Source organism: Oncorhynchus tshawytscha, linkage group LG08, assembly GCF_018296145.1.
Source record: "Oncorhynchus tshawytscha isolate Ot180627B linkage group LG08, Otsh_v2.0, whole genome shotgun sequence".
Taxonomy (NCBI): domain Eukaryota; kingdom Metazoa; phylum Chordata; class Actinopteri; order Salmoniformes; family Salmonidae; genus Oncorhynchus; species Oncorhynchus tshawytscha.
The window spans coordinates 33,054,339-33,070,076 of NC_056436.1; the positions used below are offsets into that span (position 1 = coordinate 33,054,339).

A 15,738-nucleotide genomic window follows, 5' to 3' on the forward strand; every position below is an offset into this window, starting at 1 on the left:
CATGTACCACACCCGCTTGGGCCTTATTGCTTAATTCGACCATTGGAGTTGAGTATGTATAAAAATCATACTAGATTTTATGAGTGAAATCTGCTGTCTCTTTCAAGCTGTTGTTGAACCATCCCAGACTAGATAGTTTACATTACTCATCTAGTAACTTCAGGTCACCAATCCAAAGCAAGCCACTGTATTGGTCAACATTTGTGAATACCATTCTCATTCCCAGTGTGTTGACCTAGTCTTTGATAGAAAATGGATCATCTGAAGGTCAAATAGTAGGTGGCAGAGAGTAGAGACTCACATATAGTGTAAAACTTGCTGCAAGCTGCTTGCTAGCCCATCCATATTTCCATCCGATAATTGAGCAAGTCGAATTGATTCCCCGTGTGTTAGACCATCACCACTAGATGGAGGCATTGCCCTAAATGAAAACATTCCAATCCTATTTCTGAGGAGTTAACGTTTGCATTTAGCAGACACTTATCCAGAGCGACATACAGGCTAGGTAAGACAACCACATATCACAGTAAGTGAAACCTTTTTTTCAGTTTGTCAGCTGTTCCAGTCAGGATCATGCACTGATACATCATTTGTATGAATAGCTACTGTACCTGTCCTAATAAAAATGAATTGGTAACACCAAAATAATTCAAATCGAATCAAATAAAAAATAATTTTAATTAAAAACACTGCATATAAAATATATCTAGGTGTCATCTTAACTTCACAAGTTTCAGAGATATGGATAAATCAATATCACTTTTATCCCATTGCCATTTTCGAGTAGGATTTTTTAAAGCCTTTGAACCATTGACATGTCAAATCAAATCCTTGCGTTCCAATGTTAAAAGTTGCACCTGAGTGCTGCCATAAGTAGACACCGCTAACTCTTTATTTCACCAACGTGTGGTCACATGAATACTTGAGGGAGGCTGCACACTTGCATGGCCTACACCTCTTCTCCCTCGCAGCCTCGCTCAATAAGGGGCGGTAACGTTTGTTTATCCTTATCACTCTATAAATAAAGTAAGGAACACCAGTGCACTCCAATCCAGAACTGGCAAGCCCACTGACTGAACACTCAAGGGACATATCCTACGCTGAGAATAACTCATTCAAAAGTTTTTGCAGCCTCTATGATGACTTTTTACGCAGATCCATTTAAAACGTCTAGTGCACTTGCAATGGACTTCAAGGAGCTGGGAGGCGAGGACAACTGCGAAGGAGATACAGAGGGAAACGCTGAGGATTTGAACAATGTGAAAGTCCTTACCGAAAAACTAAAGTTACAAACCCGCAGACCATCCTACCTTGAATGGCAGGAGCGCTTGCAGAGCCGACCGTGGAAGGAGAACCCAAATGGTTTAGATAATAGTCAAGAGACTGCAGAGAAATATGTGTTTTTGCCTGAAATTATGCGGGATGAGAACTCAGATCTAACCATCCGCAACATCTGTGGCTTCGATACCATTGATGATGCGTTGGATTTTCTTAGAAAAGAGCTGGTGAGTGCACTTATTTTAATGCAGATATTGTCTCTTTTTCTCCAACTCTGACTCAGTTATTTTTACTTGGACATGTTAGAAATTAATAAGGCTGCAATATTTCTGCATAACGTCCTTTAGAATCAGATATACAATGAAAACACTCAAGTCGATTTGAATAGGACACAATGAGACTATTTGGCAAACATAATTACCAGGTAGGTAGTTTCACTGGTTTGGTTTGCCTGGTTTGTGCATCCTCATGACGCAAGTGTGCCATAGTGCAGAGTCTATGTGCCAGCTACCAGTGTCATGTGATGGAGACATCTATGGAAAATAAACCTGTTTTCATGTTGAGCTCTGATTACAGCATGACTTTGTGCTATCTTTCCATCCAAAACAATGCAAACACACTAAAACCACAGGGACCTTGTTAATCTCAGAGTTGAAAAATCCCAAAATAGAAATGTACTTTTTTTTTTTTACACAGATCTTGTGTTGGTGTCTTTACACATCAATAACGGAAACCTAATCCAAGGGATTGAGCGCTTGAATTGATATTTGATTGCTAATCTCTTCCCTCTCTCTTTCCCTTCCTTGTCATACAGAGGGAGATGCGGTTCCAGGATAACCGTCTGGCGCGCCAGCTGATCCGTCTGCGTGTGGAGATCCACCGGCTGAAGGTGGAGCAGGTGTGTCACCGCCACAAGGAGATGCTGGACGACGCCACCTACGAGCTGGAGGAGTGTGGCGAGGAGTCCGACCTGCTCTGTGACATCCCCATGAAGGCTGCCTTTGCTCTGTCCACCCCCCTCAAACACCTTGGCCTCACCAAGATGAACATCAACTCCCGACGCTTCTCCCTCTGTTGAAACATATACCACCCCGCGAGGCTTGATTTACTGTATTAAAGCCTCTATCTAATCTATGCAGGGTAATCGGGGGTTTTCCACTGCACAGGTTTCTGTTATGACATGAGAGGGAAGAAGAATGGCTGGCAGAGCGTGCAGACTGTAATTAGCCAAGTGGGAGGAAATGGAAATGACTCCTCTGATCCGTGCCCTAGTCCTGACGTGAGAGAGACACAGGCCTCCATAGTAGAGCCCTGTAGGCGCACGGCATACACCCATAGCAAAGCTGCACCTTTCCAATGCACCTCAGGGAAGGTGCGGACTGATAGGTCAGAGTAGATGGACAGGGAAGCTAGTGATGAGGTGTGGCTCTGGAATGGATATGGTTTGAGTTTGGATTGCCATGGTGTCAGATCAATTGCACTGTATTCAGATAATTAGTTATGATGACCCACTGACATACAGAATAGGCCTGACTGCCATGGTGGTACTGTAACTAGAGATGTCTCTTGAGCGTTGCACAGGGGAATTGTATTTTTTCAGACAAAGACAAAATGGTCACAGCGCTAACACTCATTAACACGAGTCCCATACTTTAATCACAACCCAGGAGGAAGTATGTATCTCTTCATACAGACACCTTAACACTAGTCACACCCCCAGGGTCATTTGACAGCCCAATGGGAAGCATTTCTCTCCCCTCTGCATTGGCAGAGTCCCAGGCTACACTCCCCAGGAAGCTGTAGGTCACATTCCAGCATTCTGTCACCTCTTCTTCTGAGACCAAAAATAGCAAGGACCTCCATGGGGTCATGGCTTCCGTGATAGGACATTATTGGAGGCAATGCCTTATGTAGTACTCCATGCGTTTTATTGTCCTTTAGATGATCCAGATGTTGTAGACAGACCACAGCCCAATGTGATGTCATTGTGTTTTACAGTAGATTATAGGCTTGGCCTACTGCAATGTTGTCCAAGTAAAAAACTGTATCAAAGTTTTAGATGTATTTAAAGATATTGTTCTCAGGAAGAGAGAGGAGAAACTGAAAGTATTTTGGGGGGAAATTTGAGGGAGTGAATGTTGAACAGGATTTAGTGGGTGTTAATCAATGTTACAAAATGTTTGCTGAATATACACAAAGCAAAATGTAGATTTGTAAGTGCTTTTGAATGATTACGTACTGAGTTCTACTCTGCTAATGCAGGAATATCTCAAGGCCATCCATTTAATGTATGAGGGAAATGACTAGAGGCAGACTAGAGCGGTTTTCAAGATGCTTGTTTTTCAATGTATTTGTTTAAATGCACAAAAAAATTGCAACAAACTTGAAAATACACTTGAGAAAGAAAATGGTTGTCTGTCTGTCCATTAAGGTAGGCTGTCGTTGTAAATAAGAATTTGTTCTTAACTGACTTACCTAGCTAAAAGTTAAAAAAGTTAGAACAGGGTAAATGACCGGAGTCATTACGCGAGACCTCAATGAGTGCTCAGCTATAACCTTTCACATCCTGAAATACCTTCAATGCGCAGTTTCCTCTTTCAACTACATCAGGCGTTTGTCTCTTAAACATTCTGTGGTGTAAGCTGATCCTATCCGAACAACTCCTAAGGCAGGGTTCCCCAACTGGTTGTTTTATTTGCACCCCCAAGTTTTCTGAGCCATAAAAAAATACATTTTTTTCCATTGTTGCACATAAACTGTAAAAAAACAAAACAGGAAATCAGCTCCAAGTGATTTTAATTTGGGAAATCTGTTCCCAATTATTTCCACCCATAATAGACAGACACGTGATCATATGCAAAGGTTTGAAATTATTATGTTTTAGTCAAGTATTATATCTGTTTGTGCTTCTTGCATTCCATTTGCAGGCTACAAATGATTTGTAATTATATTCTGGCCCCCCTACCTTCCTCTCAAGAAAATATCTGCTCACGGTTGAATCTAGTTGATGATCCCTGCCCTAAGGGGTACAGCAGAAATGGATGAATTCATAAAGATGTCAAGATGTCATCAATTATTCTACAAAATGGGTAGACATGACATACTATTTTACACTGAGATTACCTCATGAATGACGTGAGAGCGAGAGATAACTAGGCCAAATGGAACCATTGTAATTAATTATAGGATATACAGTGCATTTGGAAAGTATTCAGACCCCTTCCCTTTTTACACATTTTTGTTACATTACAGCCTTATTCTAAAATGGATTAAATAAAATAAAAAATCCTCATCAATCTACACACAATACCCATAATGACAAAGCAAAAAGAGGTTTTTAGAAATGTTTGCAAAGGTATTAAAAAAATAAATTAAAAAAAGATACCTAATTTACACAGGTATTCAGGTACATCCTGTTTCCATTGATCATCATTGAGGTGTTTCAAGAACTTGATTGGAGTCCACCTGTGCTAAATTCAATTGATTGGACATGATTTGGAAAGGCATTAACCTGTCTATATAATGTCACACAGTTGAAGGTGCTTGTCAGGGCAAAAACCAAGCCACGAGGTCGAAGAAATTGTCCGTAGAGCTCAGAGACTGGATTGTGTTGAGGCACAGATCTGGGGAAGTTTAGCAAAACTTTTCTGAAGTATTGAAGGTCCCCAAGACCACAGTGGCCTCCATTCTTAAATGGAAGAAGTTTGGAACCACCAAGACTCTTCCCAGAGCTGACTGCCAGCAAAATTGAGTAATCGGGGGAGAAGGGCCTTGATCATGGAGGTGACCAAGAACCCGATGATCACTCTGACAGAGCTCCAGAGTTCCTCTGTGGAGATGGGAGAACCTTCCAGTAAGACAATCATTTTTGCAGCACTCCACCAATCAGGCCTTTATGATAGAGTGGCCAGACAGAAGCCACTCAGTAAAAGCACTTGACAGCCCGCTTGGAGTTTCCACTCTCAGACCATGAGAAACAAGATTCTCTGGTCTGATGAAAGCAAGATGGAACTCTTTGGCCTGAATTCCAAGCGTAACATCTGGAGAAAACCTGGCTATATGATCACACCGGTAATAGATCTGTTGTTGTATTACTTGTGAAGCACAGCTGAGTAAGCATACAAATAATTCCCTTTTTATTTTTATTTAGCACGGAGTGGAAATAGGAAGAATGCGCATTTTATGGCTTATACAAATGTTGAATACAAAGTGTTGACAGTACTGAGTAAGAACTTTAAACATGAACTAACTCATAAAAACAGCATCTCTTTGTTGTATTCATTGACAGTCTCTCTTGTCATGGTTTTAAACTAGGGCTGTCAAAGTTAACGCATTAATAACGCGTTTAATGCTTACATTTTTAATGTCATTAAAAAAAAATCACACCATTAGCGCATTTTTGTTGTTTGACCCCCTGAACCATCCATACAGTGGCAATTTTAGCATGCAAATCTTGGTGGTGCAAACTGCAAAAATAGTTTTAGATGCTTTCCAGCAAAGCCACAACACTAAACAATACATGAATTGCACTATAACGGTGACAAACGGTGCTCACAAAGTGTTAGGGCCTTCTTTTCAGCCACTGCTACACCTGGCTATCATCAAAACAGTTCATTCAGCCTCATTTACTGCCGTTTAAAAAAGAACATAACTGATATGGCTGACTTGGTTAAACAAATGTGGTTTCTACTGACAATTGAGATATACAAACTATGGAATAAGGGGATGACGAGCGGATAAGAGGAAACCAGTCAGTTTGATTTTTTTTTTTAGTTCCCAGTTTTCTTGAACTCTCTGAAGTCTAATATTTCTCAGTTCCGAGTTTCCAGTTGTTTTGAACAAGCAAATATATTCAACATTTTCTGGCCCATCATGCTGAATGTGTATCCTTTAAGTCTGGAAAAGAGACCCTTAAACCCATACTTGGACCACACACCCACTCTACTGAATAGCAGTCTAGTGATTGATTTGCTATGCTTGCAGTTTTTATTTATTAGATTTTTTATTTCACCTTTATTTTTCCAGGTAGGCTAGTTGAGAATAAGTTCTCATTTACAACTGCAACCTGGCCAAGATAAAGCAAAGCAGTGCGGCACAACACACAGTTACACATGGGATTAACAAAACATACAGTCAATAACACAATAGGAAGAAAAAAAAGTCTATATACAGTGTGTGCAAATGAGGTAAGATAATGGAGGTAAGCAATAAATAGGCCATAGTGGTGAAATAATGACAATTTAGCAATAAAGTTAGTGAGGGAGATATGAGTTTCCAGCTTCAGTGATTTTTGCAATTCGTTCTAGTCATTGGCAGCAGAGAACTGGAAGGAAATGCGGCCAAAGGAGGAATTGGCTTTGGGGATGACCAGTGAAATATACCTGCTGCAACGCGTGTTATGGGTGGGTGCTGCTATCGTGACCAGTGAGCTGAGATAAGGTGGAGCTTTACCTAGCAAAGACTTATAGATGACTTGGAGCCAGTGGCTTTGGCGACGAATATGAAGCGAGAGCCAACCAACGAGAGCATACAGGTCGCAGTGGTGGGTAGTATAAGGGGCTTTGGTGACAAAACGGATGGCACTGTGATAGACTGCATCCAATTTGCTGAGTAGAGTGTTGGAGGCTATTTTGTAAATGACATCGCCGAAGTCAAGGATCGGTAGGATAGTCAGTTTTACAAGGGTATGTTTGGCTGCATGAGTGAAGGATGCTTTGTTGCGAAATAGGAAGCTGATTCTAGATTTTGGATTGGAGATGCTTAAAGTGAGTCTGGAAGGAGAGTTTACAGTCTAACCAGACACCTAGGTATTAGTAGATGTCCACATATTCTAAGTCAGAACCGTCCAGAGTAGTGATGCTGGATGGGCGGGCAGATGCTGGTAGCGATCGGTTGAAGAGCATGCATTTAGTTTTACTTGCATTTAAGAGCAGTTGGAGGCCACGGTAGGAGTGTTTTATGGTACTGAAGCTCGTTTGGAGGTTTGTTAACACAGTGTCCAAAGAAAGGCCAGAAGTATACAGAATGGTATCGTCTGCGTAGAGGTGGATCAGAGAATCACCAGCAGCAAGAGCGACATCATTGATGTATACAGAGAAAAGAGTCGACCTGAGAATTGAACCCTGTGGCACTCCCATAGCGACTGCCAGAGGTCCGGACAACAGGCCCTCCGATTTGACACACTGAACTCTGTCTGAGAAGTAGTTGGTGAACCAGGCGAGGCAGTCATTTGAGAAATGAAGGCTGTTGAGTCTGTCGATAAGAATGTGGTGATTGACAGAGTCGAAAGCTTTGACCAGGTCTATGAATACAGCTGCACTGTGGAGGATGTAGGTTATGATATCGTTTAGGACCTTGAGCGTGGCTGAGGTGCACCCATGACCAGCTCGGAAACCAGATTGCATAGTTGAGAAGGTACGGTGGGATTCTAAATGGTCGGTGATCTGTTTGTGAACTTGGCTTTTGAAGACCTTAGAAAGGCAGGGTAGGATAGATATAGGTCTGTAGCAGTTTGGGTCTAGAGTGTCTCCCCCTTTGAAGAGGGGGATGACCGCGGCAGCTTTCCAATCTTTGGGAATCTGAGACGATACGAAAGAGAGGTTAGAATGAGAGGGTCCAGATGGTCTAGTCCTGCTGATTTGTAGGGGTCCAGATTTTGCAGCTCTTTCAAAACATCCGCTATCTGGATTTGGGTGAAGGAGAAATGGGGGAGGCTTGTGAAAGTTGCTGTGGGGGTGCAGGGCTGTTGACCAGGGTAGGGGTGGCCAGGTGGAAAGCATGGCCAGCCGTAGAAAAATGCTAATTGAAATTCTCAATTATCATTGATTTATCGGTGGTGACAGTGTTTCCTAGCCTCAGTGCAGTGGGTAGCTGGGAGGAGGTGCTCTTACTCTCCATGGACTTTAGTGTCCCAGACTTTTTGGAGTTTGTGCTGCAGGATGGAAATTTCTGTTTGAAAAAGCTAGCCTTTGCTTTCCTAACTGCTTGTATATATTGGTTCCAGTTAGCCACTGATGCCTTCCAAACCACTCATTGATGAATTTGCGATTTCCAACTTGTTGTGTAATGTTATTGTCCAATGGCCGATGAGCACCGATACGTTTTATCTATAATTTCTCTTCATAATTTCTCTTCATATGACAAGGATGGAAAAGGATTTGCCAGTAGATTGTCGTCTTGATTCATGATGAAGACCTTAACATTTTGAAAGTATGACGTTGACATGATCAGTTCAATCAAAGCTACGGTAGATATAACGTGACTTGACGTAATTTTATCTGTGGCCAATGACTTTGAGCCTTCATGGATGGGCACTTCTAATGTAACTTTATGGCAGCACCCAATGGACTACCTGTAGATTTTGCATTGACGTAGTGTTCCCATGACAGAACACTGAGCCAATCATGGTGCAACTAGAGAACATTACCAACCCCTATTTTCCGCTGGCTGTCCCACCACCACGGAAAGCACTGAGCTAGGCCGAAACACCTGCATTTTGGAGCTGCCTTACTCAGGAAAGCAAAAAAGAGACCATGTTTGTATGTGGCTTTATTAACTCAATTACATATATTTTTACATTGTTTGCAAACTGATAAGTGCAGGGTTGGGTAGGTTACTTTCTAAATGTAATCTGTTATAGTTACTAGTTACCTGTCCAAAATTGTAATCAGTCACGTAACTTTTGGATTACCCAAACTCAGTAATGTAATCTGATTACATTCCGTTACTTTTAGATCACTATCCCCTTAAGAGGCATTAGACGACAACAATTGAACAACATCTATTACATCTACATCTATTACAGGATAAATCCATGTTAAAGTTGACATAGCTGGCCATATATGGATGTTCAATTTTACTTTATGGGTTGGTTATGTCAGCTTCTTCTAACACATTGCTTTTTAAATTTTTTATTTTTTATTTCACCTTTATTTAACCAGGTAGGCCAGTTGAGAACATTTACAACTGCAACCTGGCCAAGATAAAGCAAAGCCATGTGACAAAAACCACAACACAGAGTTACACATGGGATAAACAAACGTACAGTCGATAACACAATACAAACATCTATATACAGTGTGTGCAAATGCTTTCTACTACATATAATATGATTAAATGATATCTTTACATTAAAAACCAAAGTCTATCAGAATTCCAGTCATTCCAATAAATGTTATGCACCTTGATCTTCAAGAATAGGACTTAGTATAGATTAGCCACATTTTTTAGCTGAGCACAAACCCAAAACTAAGGACTTTGATGTCTTGATAACATGCAGCTGTTTATTGATAACATGCAGCTGTTTATTGATAACATGCAGCTGTTTATTGATAACATGCAGCTGTTTATTGATAACATGCAGCTGTTTATTGATAACATGCAGCTGTTTATTGATAACATGCAGCTGTTTAAAGGGCAAATCCACAGATGAAACAATAACAAAATGGTTGCCCCGCCTCTGTTTTGGTAAAAAGCCGTGGGCCTGGAGAAATGTAACCACTCTCACATAAATAGACAGAGCTATGAATGCAAGGACTGACCATCCATGATATCAAAATTACAGTTTTAACCATGTTATGAGGCTATACAGTGGTTGTATATTGTTGCTATACAAACTTTTGACTGGTACTGTATATATAATTTATAAGTCCAAAAATGGATGTAGCAACTACAGAGTTCCCCTTTAAGTCTATCAAAAGTTTGAGTATGTGTCCATTAGGCCTATGGATTGTTCTTGTATCAGCATGAATTAGATTGAGCAATAAAAGACCCACTTTTATTCCATAGGCTTGGAACCTCACTGTGCAGCTTTTGCACGAGCACATTTTTCACTGGCTGTCCACTGGTTTCAAAAACAATGATGGATAGGCAGCTTAACCTTCTTGAATTCAACCATTATTGTGTTCAAATACACATTTAGATTTGTGAACAGCCATCCACAACAACCACAATCCATAAGGCGCAAATAGCTAAATGAGAGAGCAGCAGTGTGATTCACATCAATGCGCTATGTAGATATCCATAATAAGTGATATCCGTATCGCTGTATGTTACACCAGTGCTGTCATCCTTACCTACAAGCGTTTATTCAAGTCAGATAATCTTTGGATGCCGACAGCAGTCGCACCATTGGAAGACATAGCTTGGACTGTAGCCTACAAAAGCCTATTCCTGCTCTTTTCATGCGATCCATCAAACACATTTGTGGTCACTCACTCAGGTTGGAACACATTTAAATGTGTGCCTCTTTTCAATGCTGATTTGAATGTCATTGAGAAAACAGAGAAGTGTCAAAGATTTGTTTTCACAAACATCCTTTTAAAAGTAATCTTCAAAGTAATCATCTAGTTTTTCGAAAGTATCTGTAATCTGATGACAATATTTTTGCTGGTAATGTAACGGATTACAGTTACCGGTTTTTGGTAATCCCTTACATGTAACGGATTACATGTCATCCGTTACTCCCCAACCCTGGATATGTGACAGGTATTAATGCCAAAATAACATGGAAAAAGAGCCCTACCTGCTCTGAATGACGGGTCGCCACTGCATCATCCATGGTTCAAATTCAAGCCCTGGCAGCCAACGGGCTAGTTTGACAATCACTTTACTAGCTAACGGTGGCTAATTATATGCATTAATGATGGAGAATGCTAGTAAATGGCTAATTACATTTCAAATCCCTCCCAGATGGCTCTCTGGATAAAACCAAAGTAATTTGCGTCTACTGCAGGCTGAATTGATTTATTACAAAGTACATTGATTCTTTGTTAACATTTACAAGTGAAACATACTGTTGACGCCAGCAATACGAGTAACGTTACAAGTAGCAATGGAGGAATATTGGCAGGTTAAACTAGAAGAGTGTGCGTGCGAGAGGCCTATGGACAAGTCAAGGAGCAGCAAGCTAACACAAGCAATTGCTTTGTCTTGCTGGCCAGTCCACATTGTGGGGAACGAATGTTTGGGGGATATCATTCGGATAGCATCAAACGACTCAACGTATGAGTTACCCTCGAGAGCCACCGTCGTTACAAGAATACACGAGCTGTATGAAAGCGGAGGAGTTGAAACATGCAACAGCTGTTGCTCTCACGGGAGAGCACTGGACTTCGGCCAGTAACCACAACTACCTTGGGGTTCTGTGCACCACATTGATGAAAACTGGAAACTGCATTCACATGCTCTGGCCGTAATGAAGACAAGAGAGGCACTATGCTGAAACGTGCACCGGCATTTCATGGATCTAGCAAAGCAGTGGAACATTGAAAACAAAGTTACCACCGTTTGCACAGACAGTGAACACAGAGATGCTCTGGCCCAACAGAATACTAACATCACCATGCCAACCACAGCTGAATTGGAGAAACTGTAGAGGTTGGAGGCACTGCAGGAAATATTTTACCTCTCTTAGTGTTACAATACGATTTGTTGTGTGAAAAAGTGTGTGTGTGTGAGAGAGGGGGAGTGAGGGAGTCTGTGTATAACAAGTTTCTCACAATTAACTGAAGTGATTTTGAATGATCTTTCACTGCAGGTACTTGCCTGAACTTCTGGGAGGAGAGAAGTACATTTCCTGCTCTGTGGTGTTGCCTGCTTTCTGCCATCTCCTTCAGGTGATGGAGAGCTCCGATGATGACCCTGTCTAAATGATAAAATTCAAGCTGACATTCACAACAGACCTGGAGGAACGCAAGTGGAGAAAACACCAACCTCACATGGCTGAAGAACGCCACAGCACTCGACCCAAGGTTTAAGGACCTGAAGTGCCTTCCCAGACCTGAGAGGGGTGAGGTGTGGGCTTTGGTCAGCAACTTGCTGAAGGAAGAGAGGCCTGCACAGCAACCTGATGAAGCAACAGAGACAGAGCAACTAAAGAAGAAAGCTGCCAAAAAGCTACAGAATATTTTTTGTGTTTCAGTCCTTACATTCCTATAACTGAATAAACTGCTTTTTAAAAATGGAAATATCTTAATTTAGCACCAAATTTGAGCAACAAAAAAAAAGTGTGATTAATCACGATTAACTACAGAATTTAATGCGATTAATTATTTGAATAATTTGACAGCCCTATATTAAATGTTTTGAAATCTCACAGTATCAACTTCGCTGTAGCTTTCTTTTATGCCTGCTACAGTACATTACTGCAGACACGGTCATCTGAGCCACCCGATTGGCCAGCGGTAGGCCTATAGTCTACAGTGCACTTGATTTGCTCTCTGGACCGGCCGGGAAGGCAGAGTTTGTGCCTTCAGACACATCAAATGGTTCAAAATTGCAACAGTTCGACTACCCGGCGAGCAGGGCAGCTGAATCAGGTGCAACTACCGCCAACAGCCCTATAAAATGAAATAAAAATGGGAACACAAGGCTTTATCGTTGTTTTTTTTACAGAAATGTTTGGCGATCAACTAGGAATGCCTTGGAGATCGACCAGTCGATCACGATCAACCGGTTGGTGAACACTGCTCTTGGAAGTTGAGTGAAGTTCAATCTCTGTTGGCTGATATTTCTGCTTCTCGAGGCTACTGCACCCATGTTAATTGTCGCCACATAAACCTGATTAAACATGTTTACACTGAATCAATGACTCCTACTCTTCTGAAAACTGCTACTCATAACTGAAAATGTACATGATGTGTCTGTATGAGGGTCTTTCTAAACGAGGGTACCAGTGAGGATTTCCTACACTGGACAACTTGTTCCAGCTGCTGATAAGTCATTGATAATAATCTGGCTATTTTTTTCATGTCATTACATTAAAATATTGGGGGGGGGGGGATCATAGCTATATTAAATCAAGTTCACGAGTTGATTTAAAACCTATATTTTTAACCCTTTATCATGTCTTGAAGGATTTGTCAAAAAAATCACGTGACATAAACCATTACTTGTCTGTCCTTGCAATTATGGCAGTGTAAATTTTCATTTATATAATATATTAAGCAGTAATCAGTTAAATTACATTGAACTTGAACCCTGTAAGAATCCTGGATCTAGCTGTTGAAGTTTTTTGTATAGAGATCTCAGAAATGTTTTGGCCTGGCTACAGGTCCTGTTGATACACGACTAGTAAAGGCCCAGTGCACTACTTTTGTGATTATTTTATTATATATATATATATATATATAGAGAGAGATTTTTTAAATATTCTAATTTTTCAGGGGGTGCTGCAGCACCCTCAGCACCCCTACTTCCCGTGGTTAGGTATGCTTAATACCTTTTGAATGCGCATTTGGTATCCATCTGATTAGTTAAGGTGTGATATTTTCACACATCATCTGATTGAGGATGGAATTTTCCAAATGACAGTGAAGTGATGAACAGCTGTGGTGATAGCCAAAGTGCTGTAAAAAAATATGTTCACGAGGAAATGTCAAGGACATTTTGGTGTCTCACTCATTACACTGGTGAAGACAGTTGTGCCTGGATCCAGGTTGGATCTAATATCCCCAGCAAATTGATGTTGATCATATGTTGTTGTCTGCTTGATTTAGAACAGGGCCTCATTAGATTTAACAGAGAAAGCATTATTAAGGAAATCAGTTCATGTTTCTGTGCCTAGGACTGGACACCGAGTCTAGTGTGCACAATCGTGTAGGATAGACTGTTGCGCAACACCCAATTCTATTCCTATGAATTATTCTAGATATGACAACAACACATTAGGCTAATGGATTAGGCATATCTTGAAAATCAAATCCTCAATTTGGTGCTTGAGAAGTCCTTGTAATTATTGTAGACAATTTACAGTGGGGCAAAAAAAGTACTTAGTCAGCCACCAATTGTGCAAGTTCTCCCACTTAAAAAGATGAGAGAGGCCTGTAATTTTCATCATAGGTACACTTCAACTACGACAGACAAAATGAGAAAAAAAATCCAGAAAATCACATTGTAGGATTTTTAATGAATTTATTTGCAAATTATGGTGGAAAATAAGTATTTGGTCACCTACAAACAAGCAAGATTTCTGGCTCTCACAGACCTGTAACTTCTTCTTTAAGAGGCTCCTCTGTCCTCCACTTGTTACCTGTATTAATGGCACCTGTTTGAACTTGTTATCAGTATAAAAGACACCTGTCCATAACCTCAAACAGTCACACTACAAACTCCACTATGGCCAAGACCAAAGGGCTGTCAAAGGACACCAGAAACAAAATTGTAGACCTGCACCAGGCTGGGAAGACTGAATCTGCAATAGGTAAGCAGCTTGGTTTGAAGAAATCAACTGTGGGAGCAATTATTAGGAAATGAAAGATAATACAAGACCACTGATAATCTCCTTCGATCTGGGGCTCAACGCAAGATCTCACCCCATGGGGTCAAAATGATCACAAGAACGGTGAGCAAAAATCCCAGAACCACACGGGGGGACCTAGTGAACGACCTGCAGAGAGCTGGGACCAAAGTAACAAAGCCTACCATCAGTAACAGACTACGCCGCCGGGGACTCAAATCCTGCAGTGCCAGACGTGTCCCCCTGCTTAAGCCAGTACATGTCCAGGCCCGTCTGAAGTTTGCTAGAGAGCATTTGGATGATCCAGAAGAAGATTGGGAGAATGTCATATGGTCAGATGAAACCAAAATATAACTTTTTGGTAAAAACTCAACTCGTTGTGTTTGGAGGACAAAGAATGCTGAGTTGCATCCAAAGAACACCATACCTACTGTGAAGCATGGGGGTGGAAACATCATGCTTTGGGGCTGTTTTTCTGCAAAGGGACCAGGACGACTGATCCGTGTAAAGGAAAGAATGAATGGGGCCATGTATCATGAGATTTTGAGTGAAAACCTCCTTCCATCAGCAAGGGCATTGAAGATGAAACGTGGCTGGGTCTTTCAGCATGACAATGATCCCAAACACACCGCCCGGGCAATGAAGGAGTGGCTTCGTAAGAAGCATTTCAAGGTCCTGGAGTGGCCTAGCCAGTCTCCAGATCTCAACCCCATAAAACATCTTTGGAGGGAGTTGAAAGTCCGTGTTGCCCAACAACAGCCCCAAAACATCACTGCTGGGCCAAAATACCAGCAACAGTGTGTGAAAACCTTGTGAAGAATTACAGAAAACGTTTGACCTCTGTTAAATACCCTTTGTTGGCAATGACAAAGTATTGAGATAAACTTTTGTTATTGACCAAATACTTATTTTCCACCATAATTTGCAAATAAATTCATTAAAAATCCTACAATGTGATTTTCTGGATTTTTTTTCTCATTTTGTCTGTCGTAGTTGAAGTGTACCTATGATGAAAATTACAGGCCTCTCTCATCTTTTTAAGTGGGAGAACTTGCACAATTGGTGGCTGACTAAATAATTTTTTGCCCCACTGTATAAGTCTCCTACTCCCTTATAATTAACCGTGATTTAATTTGTGATATGTTTTTGTGAGAGATGGTGATACTTTTGTTTGTTTCCCGCTGCTTCAGTTGAAGGGTATTGCGCTACTCTGTTGCGGTAAA

At 41.1% G+C, this 15,738-nt stretch overlaps 1 protein-coding gene across 1 annotated transcript; it reads left to right on the forward strand.

The window, feature by feature from the left end:
• The first annotated feature begins 1,028 nt into the window (after positions 1 to 1,028).
• LOC112256603 (protein FAM167A) lies at positions 1,029 to 3,686 on the forward strand. Its single transcript, XM_024429938.2, has 2 exons — positions 1,029 to 1,505; positions 2,093 to 3,686. The coding sequence occupies exons 1-2, from the start codon at positions 1,137 to 1,139 to the stop codon at positions 2,354 to 2,356; spliced, it is 633 nt and encodes a 210-aa protein (XP_024285706.1). The 5' UTR covers positions 1,029 to 1,136; the 3' UTR covers positions 2,357 to 3,686.
• Positions 3,687 to 15,738: the final 12,052 nt, after the last annotated feature.